Source organism: Pyrgilauda ruficollis, unplaced genomic scaffold, assembly GCF_017590135.1.
Source record: "Pyrgilauda ruficollis isolate IOZ18807 unplaced genomic scaffold, ASM1759013v1 scaffold26, whole genome shotgun sequence".
Taxonomy (NCBI): Eukaryota; Metazoa; Chordata; class Aves; order Passeriformes; family Passeridae; genus Pyrgilauda; species Pyrgilauda ruficollis.
Genome location: NW_024523933.1, coordinates 4,034,933 through 4,055,562, shown reverse-complemented (window position 1 = coordinate 4,055,562; position 20,630 = coordinate 4,034,933). Strand labels below are relative to the sequence as shown.

General features: G+C 38.2%; 1 protein-coding gene across 3 annotated transcripts in view; it reads right to left on the bottom strand.

The window, feature by feature from the left end:
* Nucleotides 1–20,612, bottom strand: part of NDFIP2 (Nedd4 family interacting protein 2) — a 46,389-nt gene extending 25,777 nt beyond the window's left edge. For 2 of the 3 annotated variants that reach the window (XM_041471228.1, XM_041471227.1), the window contains exons 1-3: nt 20,418–20,612; nt 1,868–2,024; nt 322–449 (exon numbers count right to left, since the gene is read on the bottom strand). In XM_041471228.1, coding sequence (XP_041327162.1) covers nt 322–449; nt 1,868–2,024; nt 20,418–20,453 — 321 coding nt within the window. In that variant the 5' untranslated portion in view covers nt 20,454–20,612. The remainder of the gene's footprint in view (nt 1–321; nt 450–1,867; nt 2,025–20,417) is intronic. The other variant, XM_041471229.1, reaches the window with a different exon arrangement.
* Nucleotides 20,613–20,630: the final 18 nt, after the last annotated feature.

Sequence of the window (20,630 nt, the reverse complement as noted above, 5' to 3'; positions counted from 1 at the left end):
AGTGATAACTCCACAAAGTAATATTAGTAGGGAATACCTAATTAAGAGTTGACAAAATACTGGATGAATTACTAAAACAGGGCAAAAATTGGCTTCTAAAGATGTTTAGACAGCTATGTCTGTCAAAAGACTGAATATGATGTGCTTCTCATAGTATTCACAACTAACTTACACTATCCACATAAACCTAAGCATCCAAAATATTTAAATCATCAGCCCACCATTATTATAGTCACAGGCCATAATATAGGCCCAGTTGTTACAAGTAAGTAGCCTAACACACTTCACAAAACTGAAATACAGCAGAACTGTATCACTTACTCGCTGGGCAACTTCAGCTGCAGCAGCTGCCATGGCTGCAGCCTTGGCCTTCTCTGCTTCATCGTATGTAGGAAGAGAGGTAGCTACACTGTATGGAGGTGGTACAGGATAAAACTCATTGTGTGTGTCTGTTCAAAATAAAGAAGTTATTTATTTCTAAACCAGGAAGATGTCAAGAATATTAACTTTCACATGCACATATTTACCTTTAAAGTATATTTTTACAGAGGCTAAAACTGAGGATATTTGCATTTTAAGTTCTTAAAAATAATTTTAAAATAAAAACTTTTAACAGCTTGATGGTATTTTGAGCTGCTACCCAAGGCAGAAACCTTACCATAGATGCTGGCAAGAAGTCAACAAATTCATGAAGAAAAAAAATCATATTTGGTTAGTTATATCCCCAGGCATTCCAACCAAATGCTTTTATCCAAGCATAAAAAAAAATACACATAAAAATCTTTTTAAAAAAAGTTTAAGTATCAGCATCAATCTGTTACTTCAGCCCAGTAATAGCAATAATAGCTGTATTCTTATTAGTGTGGTCTTGTTGCCAACTCTGGTTGCTCTCTGAAAATCAATTTTTCCAAGATTTCAATTTCAACACATTCTTTTAAAAATTGTTCCTTCCATCAAAATGGACCACAGACTTCATTCTTCTGTGTTGTAACAGTAAAACATCTCCATACAGAATAGAATTATTAACAAAATTAAAAGTACTTGAAATACGCCATGGGTTTCTTCCTACAGCCAGCAGAAGCTCGTTAAAAGGCTGTTTATGTGATAAAGAGTTGTCAGCACAGGTCACATGGTCAACAGATTTGTCAGCACACCAACACAAGGATGTTATATATAGGGATAATTCCACACAGCTATGTATTATACTTGCAAACACTGTCTCAAAGAACAGGGACAGGAAACTGTTCTTTTAACAAACACTTAAAGAAATTAGGTTGGCAGCTACTCCTAAAATATTTATTTGGCACATGGAAGACAAATCCGTGTAACTTTACTTAAACAGGAACTTCAATGTTGCCTGCTGCTGTCTCCCATATCCCCAAGGAAAGCCACAATCTCCTAAGAAAGGGAGCAGTGAATAAATGGATAAAGAGACCCATTACTCATTTTATCAAGAGCCTTTAAAGCAAAATTAACCTTTTCATGGCAATATTTTCACCAAAACATGTCACACACTAAAGATGTCTCAAGAATTTTTTAAAAAGGGGTAATGAAACTTGCTAATGAGGTCTAATAATGGAGCACTACTAAAAGACGTAGATTAAATGTGGAAATGAACTATAATAGACTTAAATAAAACCTATTAAACTAATTAATGAACATCCATTTTGTCTAGCAATTTGGAACAATCAGTGTCATTTACAAGTGTGCTTCTTCTGAACAAACCAAAGGGCTGCACATCAAAGGACAGCTTTTTACTGCAATTGTGTGCATGGAAAAAAAAATACACAGCAGCATCAGACCAATTTGAACCAAGAGCTGATTCATACATGCTCACCCCTGACAAGTTGCTATTTGAGAAAAATACCTGAGGTTGCAGCTGCTTCCACAGCTATGCTACAGTACGGAGGAGGGGAAGTGTCTGCCTCAGGTAAGGCTGCTGGCTGCGGAGGCTGCGGGGTCTCTGCAGACGTCGAAGGCTGCTCAGCTGCTGAAGACTCTGGGGCATCATCCTCATTGTGAAGCTTAGGAGAAAAACACACACATTTCAGAGGCATTCAAGGAATACTTCCCATGACAACCTAATACTTGCAGAGACGTGTTCAAAGAGAGACAAGATTACTCTCATCAACAAAACAAATTATTTACAAAACAGAATGTGACCACTTCAAGTAGTCCAGCTAAATTCTTTTAAGCAATCAGCAAAAGATTATGTTAACTGCCTTGCCTTTTTTTTCCCCAGTAATGTTTTTCTTTTCAGTGATTTTCAGGGAGTCTTAAAAATCTGGAGTTTTCCATGTTTACTATATGGAAAAAATACTATTATATTAATATTTTAATAACATTATATTTTTATTCTTAGGTACATTCATAAAATGTATTAACTGATTTTAAAACATATAAGGTGAGAAATACTATTGTTTATTTTATTTATCTTGAAAAATAATTAAGACACGTCTGCTTCTGTAACTGGAACCTTCATTCTCTTGCATCTTGTCAAAGAGCTTCTCCATGCAAATTCTAAGACTTGAAAATATTCTGCTTTTCTTTACACTCTGGAAACAATCCTTTCCCTATAAAACTTCAAGCTGCTGGTTTGTTGGCTTTTTTATCTTAAGATGCAGTTTTAAAAAGACATGTCCAGCAAAGCATATACAGAAATAAGAATTTGGATAAGGAAGAATGCTGATTAAAACTGTGGAATTCAGATCCAGCTGCTAAAAAGAAAGATCCAGTTTTTAAAAAGAAAGAGTACTATAATTAGAGAAGAACTAGTTCCCAGTAGTGTGAACTACAAGATAAGATTCCTAGAAGGCAACAACTGAAGCATCACATGTAAAACCCAGACCAAAAAATAAGATTGTTAACCATATCTAAAAGAAGAATTCTATAACATAAAGTTGGTACTTTTTACAAACACCCTACAGCAAAATATTATTTCAGTAACAAATATTAAGAATATAACTACAATTATTTTCTATTAGGCAAAGTACAATCAGTACTGGAAAAAGTGCCTTCTAAGAAGAACGCTAAATTTCTTATTAAGCAGTGTAACACTGACACCAAGATTGTTTTAATATGCAGATTATATCAAAGTTCACAGAATGGTTGATGTTGAAAGTGACCTCTGAGCCCATCTAGTTCAACCTCTCTGCTCAAGGAGAAGCATCTACAGCTGGATGTATGAGATCACATCCAAATATCTTTTGAGTACCTCCAAGGATAGAGACTACACGGGTTATACAGAAAATATGTTTCCAGGCTCAGTCATCTTCACATTACTAAAAACAAGGAAAAGAAAAAAAAAAAGTTTCCTGATGCTCAGAGGTCACCTTCAATAGAAATGATAGGTGTTTTTGAGGGTTTCTGGGTCCTGAGCAATCAGGTCATTTAATGCCTAATCAGTGATCCAGAAGTAGCAGCAATATGAGAAATATTTTTAGCCATTTTGAGTAGTTAAAGCCAAAGAAAACAAAAGCACTTCAAAATAACCTAATATATTCCAGGATACAGAATGCAAGAGAGAATACAAACCAATCAACTCTTAAAAGGTACATCAGATCAGAAAAGCAAGCTGAGAGCTATAAATATTATGGTTTTAAATTAAGTACAATAATTCACAAGAAAAATCTAGTATTGCAATGGATATAGCCAAAATAAGCTCATTCTTAAATAAAACTAATTTGATTAACTAAGGTATAAAGAACAAAATACTTCTGGTATAGTTCTTACACTAATGGCTGGTACGTTCACCTTCATTTGGGATGTGTATGTAGTTCTGACTGCCCCAGTAAAACAACCTGGTCTTTGGGCAGGGGAAAAAGTAAAGCAAACTTAAATGGATCTCTGTTACTTCCATTGTTTCTCTCCTGCCCTCCTCCTCTTCAATCACTGCAACTTTTTCCCCCTACTACACCACAGTAAATGCTGTTGCTATTCTGAAGATGCAGAAACCCACAAGCACATCATTGGTCAAAGAGCATGTTACTCCTAAAAAAAAAATCAAAACAAACAAACAAAACCAAAAAACTTTGCCATTCCCCAGAAATTTCATTTTACAACTTCTACATGCTTTCTTGAAAGATATTTTACTCCAAATTATCCGTAATATACTAACAGTGGAGTAATTTAGTAGATGATGGGGTTAACATGAAGATCAGACATGAAAAATGTACATGAGACTTCTTGCCTTCAAAGTCAAAGTTAATGAGTCATTCAACGGTTATAGCAACTGCAATTAGGAAATGGAAAAATTCCATCCTAAGGGTTCCACATAATAGAGACACGTTATACCTTTTAGTGCCACTCAAAGTGCCTTTATTTTGTGAGACTTGTATTTAACAACCATAATTCTATTTATCCTCTCTTCTATTATGGAGGCCTCTCAGAAATTCTGAAAAGCACCAAGGTTATCCTAAAGCAGCAGCTTAAAGAGAAATCTTCACCTCTTTTGTTAAAAAAAAAAAAAAAAAAAAAAAAAGGCAACATCATACAATAACAACAACCCCACAATAACTGGATTAAGTAGCTTGAGTTTACAGCTAGAATAATAAACACAAGTTGTTCCATGAACACAAAGTAGCTTTTGTTAGCTCTTGTCCAAGTCCCGTGTATCCTACTCTCTCCTCAGGGCACTAACTTCAGCTTCTTTCAGAGGACAACTTCAATGGGTCCAAAAAAAACCAAAACAAAAGCCCCAACTGCAGCAGAACTTGCTCCAGTAAACTGGAAATGTTGCCCTCACCAACAGGGTAGACAGCAGTGATTATATCATTCTGCCCTGTAGCAACTCTGCCTTGTCTTCACAGAGCACTGCCTCGCCACTCTGGAATCACCAGCTTGCTTGAAACCAGTAGGAATCTGACTACCTTTGAGCCTCCCTCCTCACATTTAATTTTGGCTTCTACTGGCGGTAAATTTAGAAGTTATTTTTGGAGGCAGGGGAAGAAGAGACCTGACACTCTTCATAGGCTTCATTGCCATAGAAACCAAGCTAAAAGCACCCAGAAAGGAACAGAAAATGTCTGTTTCAAGGCATTACTTATGCTATGTACTTAAATGTCACCTGAAGCAGCATTTAACATTGAAAGTATATAAATAGTATCCAAGATTTTATTTTTCCAATAGTAAGAATGTTTCACCAAACATTTAATTAAAGACCAAGGAGAACTAGCACTTCATTATCTCAGCTCCTCCCAAGCCTCCAATGAACCATAATTTGGTAGTAGGCAATATAGCTGCTTTTGTGAACATTATGATCAAAACAATTACCAAGACCTATTAAACCAGGGAACTGTAAATTAGTACCTTCCCCTATTCCCTCCCTCACATTTTAAAACTGGGTGACACTGAAATTTTTTTCCTTCATGGAAAAGTTGGGGTATCTGGCTGACTACAAGAAGCTTTACTACAAAAAGTGAGAACTTTGCTATTAGACACATTACTCTTAAACTGTTAATGCCAGTATTTCAATTCCTGCTTTTGCAGCCCTCAAACTACAGTACATTACAGGCTCATTCTCAAAAAGTATCTATGATAGGACACGTAAAATTCAAAGATCAATTGAGGAGCAAAGGCTGTTCTGCCAACAATGACTCAGTCTCATGGTAGCTACAAAAGGGTGAACAACACAGGAAAACAGAATAGTTTCCTTCACATGACTTTTACCTTACACTATCTTCAGTTTCCTTCCCAGAAAACATCTACAAAACAGTGATTCACTATTTCATTTCAGAAGAAGTTAAAATCAATGCCAGGTCTTTCAGCACCAAAATATTGTATAAAACACAGTTATATTTATTCTCTACTTTTACATTAATAATTTCTTTTATAAAGAAATTATTCTTATACAATGTACACAATTATTCTTTCTACAACTGATTTCCTTAAGTCTGTTATTTTGTATAATTATTTCCAAAGTAATCAGATGCAATATCTGAAGTCAGCTGACAGCTTACAAAGAAACACAGCCCACGAGAAAGTGCTTAGAACAGAAGCTTTTACTGAGGGGACGGATTCAGCTACTTTAAATGTTTAGGCTTATCAAAATAAAAACTAAAAGTGGAAGATCTCATTATCTACTTAACACTTTTTATCTATCTACAGATAGCAACTTTATCTGACGTACAGATGTTCGCTTCTCTGGCTAAACAGAGTTTGTTTCATTTCTGATGAACTGATTGCACAAGAGTGGCAGTATAAGCAAGTTATTCAATTATGCCATTTAAAAAAGAAAAATCAGAGGAAAAGGATATAATAAGATGTCTGTTATCACCTGTACCAAAAATGCACAAGATTAGAATAATGGTCTCTGATAAAGTGCATTGAAGCAGCACATGCTAATTCTAGTCATAGTGTACAAACACCACGCAATTTGTCACCTGATTTTGCATTTCAAAAACTGCTCTTTACTCCTTTCATAAAATATTATTACAGAAAATAGTATACTATAAAATTATTGCAATACAATTAATTTCAACAGCATATTGCACATATTTTTTAAATACTTTTTTTACAAATATATTTTTTTCACTCTGGTTACATCATTTCTTTAGTGTAGCAAAAAATTATGCAGGGGATACTGTCATACAAGTTAAAAACAAAACAAAACCGCAAACAACTAGCCAGCTTTCTTGTCCTGTTTCATTTAATACCTCTATTACCAGCTCATCTTGTCAAAATGTGACTTGTAGATAAATTTTCACAGTGACAGTTCTGTCTGGGGCACCACAGAGCTACATAAAATTCTCATTAGCAATTATAAATTACAAAGCACTTTTAACATATCCTTCTTTCTACCTTCCAAATGAAATTACGTTTTCAAAGAAGCTTTGACTTGTCCAGTTATGACCTTACACTGACAAGTTCATGGGTTCTTCCAAACTGTATTAAATACAATACACAGAAATTCTATCATGTTGGACCTAAAACTTTGCTTCAAGTAAAACTGTGGAGACAGCCAAGCAGATCATGTAAGTTCAACCTTTGTATGAAAAACAGTCCATTGATGCACTGTCTTCACAAAAAGAAACACTCCTGGAAACTAAGATTTATTTTCTTGACTTGGTAGAAGTTACTTTGGTCTTCTATTATCAATTATTGAGATTATGACAAGAGGTCAACCAAAAATACCCATTTATTGCAGCTTCCAGCATTGGAGGGAAAGGCATGACAGACTCAAGTTGCTTGTGTAGTGCACAAAAAGAACTCTGACATTTCTGCATTAGCTTCATGACATCTTCCATACTGGTACACACATATTTATTCCACAGAAATCATAACACTGTAAATATGATAAGTGCAACAAACAGTGGGTTAAAATAAAAGCTGTCCTCTTCAAAAAGCTAACAGGGAGCTTTTCACATCTGTGTTTCACCTGATGCTTTCATTTACTGAAAAATTCAAGCCCTTTTACACTTGCCTACAGGTAGTGATTTCTAAGTCTGCAATAAGCTTTCTCTACAAATGAGGCATGAAAGCAGAGATCTCTTGTTACATAAAAATAACTTCAACAAATACAGGCTGCAATTTTAATGCTTGTTTTGTAACCACATACTGCATTTTTCAGCTTTACTAGTCTAAAAATAAGATTTGTCTGTAAATAGCAAAATCTTAACCTTGGGATTTTCAAGGCAAAAAAAAAATAAATCTTGAAATAAAATTTGATTCTGAACCTGTTAGAAAAACACTTCATCATGTTTCTGCTTTCTGAATGCCACCTAATTGTATCAACAGCTCATACTATCAGCTATTGGTTTTTTTTAGAAAAACACGTAAAACGGATATCATTAAACCATAATCACCAAGAACAGAATCACAGAATAGTCTGTGTTGAAAGGGAGCTTAAAGATAACATAGTTCAAAATCCCCCCACCAGGGACAAGGACACCTTCCACTAGTCCAGGATGCTCAGAGCCCCCTCCAGCCTGGCCTTAAACACTTCCTCAGATGGGTGCTCGCAGCTTTTCCACACAACATGCTCCAGTGCCTCACACCCTTCACAGGAAAAAATTTCTTCCTATATCTAAAACAAGCCTACCCTCCTCCATTCTCCCTTGTCCTATCACTGCATTTCCTTATAAGAAGACCCTCTTGGCTTTCTTGCACAGCCCCTTCAGGCACTGGAATGCCGCCAATAAGGCCTCCCTGGAGCCTTCTCTTCTCCAGGCTGAACAATCCAAACTCTCACAGCTTGTCCTCATACAAGAGCAGCTCCATCCCTCTGATCATTTTGGTGTCTCTCCTCTGGACTCACTCCAAAGGTCCATGTCCTCCCTGTGCTGGGACCCCAGAGCTGGATGCAGCACTGCAGGTGGGCTCTCAGCAGCGCAGAGGAGCAGAATCCCCTCCCTGTCCCTGCTGCCCACGCTGCTTTGGATGCAGCCCAGGACACGTTTGGTTTCTGGGCTGTGAGTGCCCATGGCTGGGTCATGTCCAGCCTCTCAGCCACCAGCACCCCCAAGTCCTTTTCAGCAGGGCTGCTCTCCATCTGTTCATTCCCAGCCTGTGTTTGTGCTTGGGGTTGCCCCAACCCAGGCACAGGACTTTATACACTGGGCCTTGTTGAAATTCATTATATTTGCACACACCCACCTCTCAAGCCTGTCAAGGTCCTTCTGGGTGGCGTCCCTTCCCTCCAGCATGCCAACCACACCACACAGCTTGGTGTCATCAGCAAACTTGCTGAAGGCAAGTGGTAAGATCAATCAGCTCTGATTTAGGTCACTAGTAGCCACTGAAAAATCAAAACTAAAACCAATAATCTGTAATTACACTTAGAGAATAATTTTAAGAGCAGAAGAGCTAAATAAATCTTTCTGCAAAATAAATGTTTTCATTTTCTTGTTTATTTGGAAAAATAAACCAACATCCACAACAGCTTTCTTTTTGAAATAAATATTTCACAGTTTTCTAGAATACAAGGATTATTGAGAAAACAGGCCAAACAAGCCACATTGTACTTTAACTGACTAGCTTTCTCCACAGGATCAGATTTTTTTCCTCCACAAATAAGGTAGTTGACAACATGCTTTTTATTCAAATATGGATTTTAACACCAATCTCCCAGGAACCCATGCAGACCAGCAAGCAGGAAGGCAACTATTTCCAGTTCTCTACCAAATGCATGATCTGCTGCTTTATAGTCCTGGCCACAGCCACAAGCGCTCCAGAGAAACACCATCCTCTAAAGACCGGTGAACCTTCAGATTAATGAACACTGAACTACTAAGCAATTAAGCTTATAAGGCATTTCATTAAAATGCAGAAGGATAGAAATTTTCAGCTACTTTTTGCTTTTATGTATTCAAAACTAAGTGATCAAATCTGATTAGAATTCTTGACTGCACAGAACAGATGCACATAATTTTCTTTTCCTCACCATCCCATCACTTGGCAAGCATCAGCTATCCAACCCCCAGATCCAGCAGTACCCCTTCATGATAACCAAGTGGGTTGGTTTGTTGTTTGTTTTTGTTTTGGTTTTTTTTTTGTTTTTTTTTTATCAGGCATCACTGCAGAAAGTTTTCAACAGTAGTTAATATGTCAGAAGGTCAAAGGTGTAAAATCTGCACTAGAAGCAGGAAAGCTGGTAGAAGCCCACTGCTGCCATTCCACAGCTGTGTAGAAATACCAAGTGTGGCTGTTAAACAGGGATTAGATACCATGGAAACCCAGAACCTCTGGAGGCAAACTTTGGGGTTGGTTTTTTGTTTTTTTTTTTTTTTTTTTTTTTTTTTTTTTTTTTTTATCAGGCATCACCGCAGAAAGTTTTCAACAGTAGTTAATATGTCAGAAGGTCAAAGGTGTAAAATCTGCACTAGAAGCAGGAAAGCTGGTAGAAGCCCACTGCTGCCATTCCACAGCTGTGTAGAAATACCAAGTGTGGCTGTTAAACAGGGATTAGATACCATGGAAACCCAGAACCTCTGGAGGCAAACTTTGGCTGAAAAGAATCCAGAGATTTATACTGAATGTGGTTGAAAAATAAGTTGCCAAAAGAATGGCCTTTCTACCACAGTGAACTTCCTTGTGCAAAAATTAAGTAATCTGTAGCAAGTAAAAGTGTTTCACATGTATTTAAGCAACACTTAAATTATCTTAGTACTCTTTTAACTAGGGATCTTCAGGCTATTGAATTTTTCAAGGTTTTTTTAAAGAGTCTTTTAAAATCTGATTTAAAAAAAACAACAAACCAAATAAAACAATGGTGATCAGGACTTTGTGGAGGAAAAGAAAATAAACATTATAATGTGTGTGTAGCTAGATCTACATAGATGTGTCTTTCCACATAGTCATCCCAATGACTAGCTCACATGTAACATTTTACATGCATTATAATCCAGATTTAACCAATTAATTACACATTTAGTAGCACAACATACACAGCTGCATTCATTCCCTATGGCTTCTATTGAGATGTATTCCTTCTAATCCCTCCCATTAACAGTAAAAGTAGAGGTATTAGTGAATATAAGAACATATCTGGTGTGAATGTGTGAACTCTTCAGGAAAAATAAACGTTCCAAGATTAATGATACTAGAAGTATGGCTTTCTTCAAAGTATATCCATTTCTCTCCCCTTTTCTTGAAGGTTTCTTGTCTACTAAAGAATAATGCCACAATAATTTTGAATACTGGAATTTTGGTATGATCCAAACAGACACATGTTTCATATTCATTATAAAATTATAAACTGAGCATTGTTTCGTAGGGCTCTTCCTATTACATAGTAATAGGAATTAACAGAGAAATTTGCCAACAAAAAACTGGTATGTCTAAATACTAATAACAACAATGGCTGGGACCAACATTTTAAAATCTTCACACGATATTAAAAAATTCTAGAAAAAGAAGTTGTTAAAAGCTTACTCTAAAGCTTGTACACAATGAGGTATTGCAACTCTGACCTACTCCAGAATGCAGAAGCTACTGAAAACATTACCACCTATCATGTAGCCTTCTGTTTGTCAAATAGTAACTTGAGAATAGCTTGAGGAACTGGTTTAATTCTATAAACAAAGTATAAAATGAGGTTTTCCTCCTTGAACACTTTCTAGATAAAAGAAACTCAGTAACAAACCAGACGCATGCTACCGAGAGCAGAGGCCAATCTAAGGGCGTGTTCTGTCTCCAACACAGCCATCAGCATACGAGCCTTAATCACTTCTTTGACATCCATTTTCCTCAGATTCCCCAACATGCACAGCAATTCCATTACAGCTGGTCAAGTGTACATCTCTGCCTATTCCACTCACATCTGTTACAGATTTGACGTGAGTTTGCTTTCTTGAATCTGCTGGTACAATCGGCCTGTATAATCTCATGTATCAAAATCTGCATATGTTTGCTTCTCCTGTGTACTTTCTTTTCTAAATCAAACCTCAGTGAACACTCTACAATTTTAATATTGCACAATTTGGTGAATAACAGCTCCACAACTGCTTTTACCGACTGCCTTGGTGACTCTGCAGGTGTTGGTCACTTCCAATTCCCACCACCTATTTCAGAGCACTTGTAAGAAGTCCACTTCCCCTACCTTTCTGTAGCTCCCCTTGTGAACAACCAAAACAGTATTCAACACAAGGGCAGGTCATGTGTATCATACAAGGATACTTCTTGTTCATTCTCCCTGTACTCCCTAACGATGGACAGAGTTGCATCAGGATTTGTTGGCAGCTGCCAATAACCAACAGCTTCAGCAAACCACCAGTCACAGGCCACGTCTTTACTCAGCAGCAGCTTTATAGAATCAATACAGAAAGTAGATCCCAGTCATTCTGAAGTCACACAGAACATACACAACACGTAAACTGTAAAAGTAGAGGGAACAGCCTGTAAAATCAGGAAATGCCACCAAGTGCAGACTCAATATCCAACAATTAGTTCTATTTTAACTTACATTCATTTGGGCTGCAAAATTCAACGTTGATTGAAAATGCTGAATATTACTCTAAATGTTACACATACTTCAGTTAAAGTACAATGACAGAGTTCAAGAACAAAAACTTCTTAAGGACAACGCAGGAGAATGCTAACAGGATAAATTTATTTTAGAGGGAATAGCAAAGATGAAGATTTTCTTCCTGGAAATGTATTATGGAAATTGAACTGCAGAAGCAGCACACAATTTCACCTCAAGACCCTGATTTGAAAGAAGTAGGAAAAAAAGGACTCAAGTGTGTGTCTCCTGTACCATGCATAAGTGCCATGGAAAATTCTTCAAAAAAATATGAAAAACTTAAAAAGTCACAAGATGATCGACAAACCAAGAATTTTATTGCATGTGTACTTAAATAAAGCGAGCCTAGTAAAAGAGTTTCCTATTCAACAATATGGCTCAGTAGCTCAAAATGAAATCATTATTTAAATAAAATATAAATCAGAGGATACTATTAAACAACAAGAGCAAACTCTATTCCTATTAGCAGGTCAGTCATGCTTGACTTTTTCAGTATAACCTATTTTATTAGTAATGGAAATGGAGTAGTTGAGCTCCTCAACTTACAGAGATAATACAGACAAATTTCAACAGCTTAAAAAAACACACATACACAACACCAGCTGAACACACTTACTGTGAATTGCAACAACAGGCTCTACTGAAAAGATTTCCATTTTGATTTGCAACTCACACAACGCTTATAAACATTCAGGGTCATTCCTTTAAAAAAAGCATGTTTAGGTCTCAATAGGTAGTTGGGAATTTTTTCAACACTACTATTAAAGTGCTGACTGAGTATTTCAAAGCAATCTGACAAAATATGTGGCACAAAGGACAATTCTCTGGACCTCTCAATTGCCAGCGAGATAATGCACACACCTGAAAGCAGGCACTTTCCAGCAGGTTGGTTGATTATAAGGCACCTAAAAAAAAAAGCACACAAGAGGTACACAAGAAAGGAACATAAGCCACACTGTTCAACATCAGCTGTGGCCCAGCACTGCAGGAATTTAGTGGCCAGCTCCTTTATTTGAATTATGCACTAATTCTAGAATTCAGAACAGATTTTAAGGAGCAAACAGCTGGTGCAAGTCTTTTTCCCTAACCATTTATTCCATGTATTTGATGCAAGTCAATTTTATGACCACAACTTCGGAGATTTAATTAAGAGCCTTAATGCTTCAGAACATTCCTTGAAAATTACCTTAAGGACTTTTTCTGTTAAATTTCAAGATACGACAATTGATTCATAAGCACCATGATCAAAATGGACAACTGGCCTCAGTATCAGCCAAAACCCCGATCCCAATTGTTTTACCAAAGGCATCACTTATTCCTCAAAGATGACAAAGGTTAATTACACGAACCATTGCCAAAGCAATGTTTATCCAACAGCTTGCACCACTTTAAAAGAACCCTAAACTTCTTTCCTGCGGGATGGAAAGAACTGCTACCATAAGTAACCTCTTTTCAATAACTCCTCCTCAAGGTCCTTTCCTACAAAATCTTTTCAGATTAATCAGGGAAAAGCAAAAGCATGTTCAATAGCTGAAGCTACATATATATCTTTACCAAGGACATGATTCTGACCTCCCCTACAAGAACAATCAGTGAACATTTATAGGAATAGTTTCAACAGGTAAATATTGCTCAAAGCTAAAATGGACAAACCATGTTTGTGAATATGTTAAGTTTACCCTGCAACACGGAGACCAATTTTTTCTTCTTTTTTTTTTTTTCCAGGAAATGCACATTTTATAAGTAAGAAGGTGTTGCCAAGAACCCAGTAACTAAAGAAAAAGAAAGACGAGTTTACAAAGAAAAATAAAGCAATATAAAGCTTATTTAGTCTATACCACTCAAAGTTTGGACGTCTTTTTTTAAATTGTTCTGTGCATTCCAAACACAGCTACAGGCACAACCATGAATGAGGTTGGGGGGCATGACTCAATATCTAATGTTTTGGCTATGGAGTGGCTGAGGAGTAAGTTAGACTATCTCAGTTTTAGGCTAATCTTAGCCTATGATAATGGAAACAATACTTAAGTGGAATAAAGAGTTACATGTTAAAATGGAAATTTATTTTTCACTTTCACTGTAAATCAGACATGCTCTGAGTGCGGGCTGTGCCTGAAAAGACTTAAGCACAAACCAGAAAAAGTTAGTCATTCTCATTAAAAAACACAGCTGGTGAAGGGGGTGCCCAATTTACTAAAATCAGCTACTTGTGACAGCACTTGCCCAGGAAGTGGGAGACCTAAGCCTGAGGCAGCTCAAACCCACAATCTTGGCTCTGCAGTAGTTCAGTTTCAGTAGGAAAAGTTGGCAGTGCCTCTCCAACTTTATAAGTTGCCAAATTTTTTCTTTTTTTTTTTTTTTTTTTTTTTACTCAAACTCTTAGGATTGCTTTTCTTCTTCATTTGAAAATGGCTTCCCTGATTTGAGTGTACTGGTATATGTTCATCCCCTTTTCAAAACAGCTAGATATCTAGAGGAAGATTTGAGGCTATGAAACTTTAGAAAATACTGAAATCTATGACTAAGTTGAGCACTGAGCTCTCACAAAGTTAGTGTGATGACATTACCAGTTGCCACATCTTCCTTGTTTTGTCAACACTGTCACAGGGAAGAAAGATTCAAAATATGCCTGTAATTAGCCATTTGTTAAAAGTAACTCAATTTCCCCATCTAGAAGACTACCACTAACATTTGTTATTAATGCAGTGCTTGATTTCTGAGGTTATCCTGATGTGGTCCCTATTACATTTTTCAGATACAAATGAGCTGAGAGAAGGCTTACAGCTTCTCCTTTTTAAAGGACCAAAGAAAGAACATCTAGTTTGGTCATAACGCAGCTGACTCCTGCTCATAACTCTGCTATCTGAAGTTATTTTATTCATGCTACTGAACTTTTCTAATATGATTAGAAGACTTACTAGATGTGACATGCACGCCAGAGCCTGAAGCTGCCTTTTTACATTACGTGACTTCATGTCACTGCACAGATCAGGAACCTCTTTTTTCAGGCTTCATGCATCTTTCAAGAACATAAAAATCCCCCAGTTTTACAAGATAGCCTCAGCCACACCAAGATCTTCCTGCCACTAGAAAGGCCTGTACTACCTTTGCACAAATCCAACCTTTGGTTCTGGCCTACCAAGATCTTTGGTGAAAAATCTGAGTTTTTCCTCAGCAACCTGGGAGGGAGCAACCCAGATACATTTTGCTGGTTTTACTCTTTTTTTTTTTTTTTTTTTTTTTTTTTTTTTTTGCTCAGTATGGTAAAACTTATGAAACTCAGCCAAATGGTGTGCAAAATTGCTTAGGTCATTCTGTGCCCACACCAAAAAAAAAAAAAAAAAAAAAAAAAGGAAACTGCCCACATAAAAACCCAGAAAGTTACTGTAACCACTGATATTCCTGGTGTACCAGTGAGCCAGGGTTTCCTCCTATGAAACAGCCACAGAGCAGAGTGTTATGTCTGTGGCCCTCCAAGAGATTCAAAAATCAGATAGTAATGGCAATACATAGTTACAACCCTGCTTTAAATTTATACAAAAAGTATTGTATCTGTCCGGTACCTCAGCACCTTTACTTAGAAGCAACATACAGAGAGACTTGAAGTTTATTTCCTTTTTCATATAAAATGAGAAAGCACTTGCAAATTTAAATAAGAAGTAAAAAAAGTAAAATGTAGTCCTTTAAGTATTAACTGCATCCCTACTGTATCTGCAAACGTTTCAACAGTTACAATTTTTCCTGTTTGTAGCAGGATTCTTCATTAAAAAAAAATAGCAAAAATATTTACAAAAAATATTAAAGCTATTCTTTCAAGAGAGAAACTACTGTTTAATAGACAAATTTGTAACAAGTAAGTGCTACAAAAATAAATTAAAAATTTTAAATGGCTAATATTACAGTCCAAAAAACAACTAACATGCAAGGACAGATGATTGTCTGAAGGCATAATTTACCTCATTTCAGGAGAGACTCATTTGTTTTCTAAGCCATTAAAAGTCTAATCTAGGTGTTTCATGTACAAAAAGTCAGTCCAATGAAAAGTTCTATCTTCTTATGATTGAGGCTCCTACCACTAAAAATATCTGTGCAACTATCACAAGCAAACAACTTCAACACTTATCAGTTAATGCATCTTTCCTCAGTATTTTTCAGCATTATAAACTTAGTGCTCCAGATGCAGAATTTTATCTTCCAGTTATGACATCACCACATATCTGTGGAAAGCAACAGAATTCCCCTAAGCTAGCTTGAGCTGTTCAGTAACACCAATTACATAAGAGTTTTCATAAAACAACAAATACTGTAGAAAATACAGTGGATATACAGATATAAGCTAGCAGTCTTACATCAAAGCCATAGAATTACCTACATTTGGGAGTTTATTTGCTAATCACTATTAGGCTCAGTCCCCGGAAAAGAAAGAAGCAAGAGATTTTTCTTTGCTCACATTTCCTGCGTAGGTTGACTTTCATGCAAGTTACAAAGACAACTTGACTTTGATCAAGGTTTTTAACTAAGTAACATTGGGAGAGTAAAGAGCAACAATGGAGGTAACAGAGAAAATAAAGCCTTATCTTAGTTTGTTTTTTGCTACAGTGTTTACATTTTTTCATCTCTTAGCCCCATTTCTATAAGCACACACAACTTACAAAAGACTAAAATCCCTTTTAAAAAGCCACTTCTTTATCCCTGCATAGTGCCATAAAAAGCAGGCTGCCATCAGAGTCTTGCCTCAACCATCACTTACAAACCCCACCAAAACCAAGTGCTACAGTGGCATGGCAAGTTCAGTAACAGCTGAACCGACATACCTGTGGAGAGCTGCCTTCGGTCCCACCCAAATCGGTTTGTTACTTTCCCATTTTACCATTTACCTGTTTAGCTCTGACCAAACCCTAAGTCAGACTCAAGACTACCTGACCCAAACTTTAATCAAGAAAGACTGGTTATTCTAATTCATGAGCAGTACAGCTCTTAAGTCCTGCAGCCTTCAATACAATTTCTATACTTAAATCACTCACAAGCACGTGAAGTCTTCCCTCATGACTCAGTTATCTGGAAAGCCACATTTCTAAGTAAAAAAGACAACCTTGAGCTTTAATGCTTAGCTGCTCTCTCAGTTTTATGTGCTGCAGAAAACAGCTGCATTTCCTCCTCTTTGTTCCAGTACAGACTCACAAAGCATCACTCCAATCACTTTTTCTGCAAACAGGCTAGACTAGAAGCAGACGTTTCAGACAAGATAGTAAGGCTATTAAGGTCAGATGACAAAGAACTAGAAGGTAAAAACAATCAGGAGAATGATTACCAAAGAATTTTTATTATCATTTTCCTAAACTTGATGCCTTACCCAACAAAGAGCAGAATAGGGGAAGAAATAGAAGAAATACAACAATAAGTAAATGATACAGCTGAACTGACTTTTACCTGCAAGGAATGTCAAATGTAAAATTTAAGACACATTCACCAACAGGAATGCAGTCATTCAAGTGACTAAGGAAAAGAAATAGGAAGTAAAGCAAGACAACAAAGGTTGGCTAATTTACTTCTAATGTCATACTCCTGCAGGGAAGCATGACAAATTCTTACCCATCAATTATTTGTCTTTTTGCCCTATGAAGAGAGACAAAACAGGAGGGCCAGCAAGCAATACAAATCACACATGCCCGGGGCAGAGAGTTACGTAATGCTGACGTACTGCCTGCTCTTTGCTCACAACACTTACTTTGCTGCAATTCCAAGTACCAGCTTTTAACAGCTGCCCGGTTCGAACACTTTTAAACTGCTTTGTAAATAAAGGGCAGACACACAAAGAAGAACAAGATACAAAGTGAAGCTTTAGAGCTATATCCAACAGAGATAAAAATAAGAAAAGCAGAGGGTTAGCTTTATGATGAGACATTTTCTGTTTCATAAGAAGTCATAGACCAGGCTTTTTGTGCTAAAACTCAAAACTAAATTGCCTGTCAATCTAAAGTAATTTAACTTAATTTACTTGAAGAAACCACAAATAAAAAGAGAAAGAGAGCTCCTTCAACTTCACTGAAATGCAACTGCCAGGAAACACAAGTCAGTAATTCTTTTGATAATAAAACACACCTAGAAATCTTTCTATTTAGAAGAGAACTTGCCCTGAATAGTCAGATTAGGTAGAAGTAAAGGCAGAATAGGTACAAGCAGGGCCAAAAAGTATTTGTTATTAATCATGGGAGAAAGAAAACAGAAAAAAAAACAATGAACACAGCAGAACTGGCCAGATTTCACAAAACTAAATTCATAAAACATTCATAAAATGTGGTATTAGCCATATTAAGGCATCTTTTTTTCCTACATTTTGTCTTTAAAAACTAGGACACAACCATAAAATCTGCAATAATCTATTGCTCAGTACCTATCACAGCCATTATGTAAGCAAACACATCACAACACTTAAGATCACATGCTTGAATAATCAGCTGCTAATTAAGAATATCTGCAATTGCCTTGTTCCTTCCTTTCTCTGACCCAAAACAGAAAGTAAACAACATTACAAAAATCTCAGTCTTCAGCAGGCAGATATAACAAAGAAACTAAAACAATATGCTCCTTCCTATGGGGCAGTAATCAGTAAGGCTGTATTTTAAACTCTGGAGCACAGCAGACTGATTTATAACAAATGACTACACAATTTAATGTACACAGCAAACTGAGGAGGCCAACTCATGCAGAGAAACATTAAGCTAAACCCTTTTGAAAGGCCACACCAAATAGTGCTTACCCAAAGGTGGGCATCAGCATCATCACTGAAGTTCCTAACAAGCGTAAGACAAAAATATTAGAGACAAATTATTTCTTCATGTGTTTTTGTTTTTTGGGTTTTTTTAAACTCCTTTGAGTAACTAAATTAAAGTTTCCCTTCTACCTGTCTGACCTCTAATAACATTTGCTCTTTCAAGGCCTTTTAAAACATGCCAGGTTACCTCAGGCCTCGAGGAAGACAGTGTTTGTAGGCTCTCAAGAAAATGCTCTGCCAGCATTCTTCTTCTCTGTTGCAGAGAAGAAAGAATGACTTTAGGACTTCTACTGATTTCAAGTTATGGAAGCACGGTGCCAGAAAAAAAGCAGCTGGTGACCAACTACCACCCTAAAGGCATACGTCACAGGGTGTGTGGTGTGTTCATCACCTCTATGACAATCCCTGCATCTAAGTGCCCAAAAGCATACAGAAATTTACAGTGCTGTGAGATTATCAAAATAAATATTCTAAATACAATAAAAGTGTTTCCTATTATTTTTTTCTTTCATAATCTAGGAACAATCTGAATATAGATACCAATATTTACATATGCACAGACATAAGTGTGATTACTTCTGTGGACATTCTTTTCACTGCTCAAGCTGTAAAACACAAACACTAAGATAAATAATTCAGGATTTAGCTAGAAGACTGCAGTAGAAATTTGAATCACAGAGAGCAACAAAGATTTCAGACTTCCTTATCTTTACATTCAAAGCAAAGCTATACAGTACAAGGAGTTTAAGGATAAAATTTAAACTCTTGAGGAGACTGACTGCACCTAAGCCATTTTTACACCAAATAATCAGGAAAGCTTACATATTTTGAGTATAATTGACCTTAAGCTAATGACTGCAAGATTTATGTAACTGACATTAAACTCATGACGGCGAGAAACAAACAGGACAATCAATTCGGGCAGGATGAAAATCTTTGTATTGTAAATGATGACTTCCGTAGTTAAGTTCAGGAACAAAAGAAAAATTGGTCTCAGCGACCCACAGAGCTGCAGACCGTTCTTGAGAAGAGTCTGTTCGTTCATGTGCATACACACACACACACTGAAGGTCAGTCTCCTCCCTGCATTTCACACTTCCCTCCCTCGCTCCAATCTTCACACAGGCCTTGCACTCTATCCCTGTGCCAGACAGCTACGGGCTTTTAGAAATCACAAGGTTTCAGCGGTTCGCTCCGCGGCACGTACTTAGCAAAGACAAGGACCCCTGCCCCTTCCTCCCCCCTGCTCCGCACTGGCGCGGCGAGCCCCGCTCTCCTCCTCGGCCGCGCTCTCCCGGGAGCCACCACCCGCTCCCGGCAGGGGGAGGCGCCCGGGAAAACCCGCCGAGCCCGGGCCAGGACCGGGAGCCGGCGGGAGGTGAGAGGGAGGCGGGTAAAGGCGGCTTCTCGAGCAGGCCGGGCAGCCGCCTCCTCCGAGGCCGGGGCTGCCGGGGGCGCGAGGGAGGCAGCCCCCGCCGCCCGAGCAAGGCCCGGCTGTCAGAGCCCTTCCGTGGGACGGGCCACTCTTGGCCCCGGAGCCGGTCCTGGTCCTTGCCAGACCCCCGCGCGTAGGAGCCGAGAAGCGGGGCCGGGGGAAGGGCGCCCCGGTCGCACCGTGGCCCGCCGCGCCGGCCCGAGGGGCGGGGGGAGGCGAGCGGGCCTCGCCGGGGACGCCGCACTCACCACTTGGTAGCGGCTGACGGGCTGGTGGTGATCCATCCTGGCCGCCCGCCGACACGCACGGGCGCGGCCGCAGCTCCTCCGACCTGGCGCCGCGTCGCTCGGTCCGTCCTTCCCTTCTTCCTTCCTTCCTTCCTTCCCCCGCCCGTTCGCCCGGCGCCGCCGCCGCCCGGCCCGGCCCTGCCCCGCTGCGGCCGCCCCCCGCCCGCCCCCGCG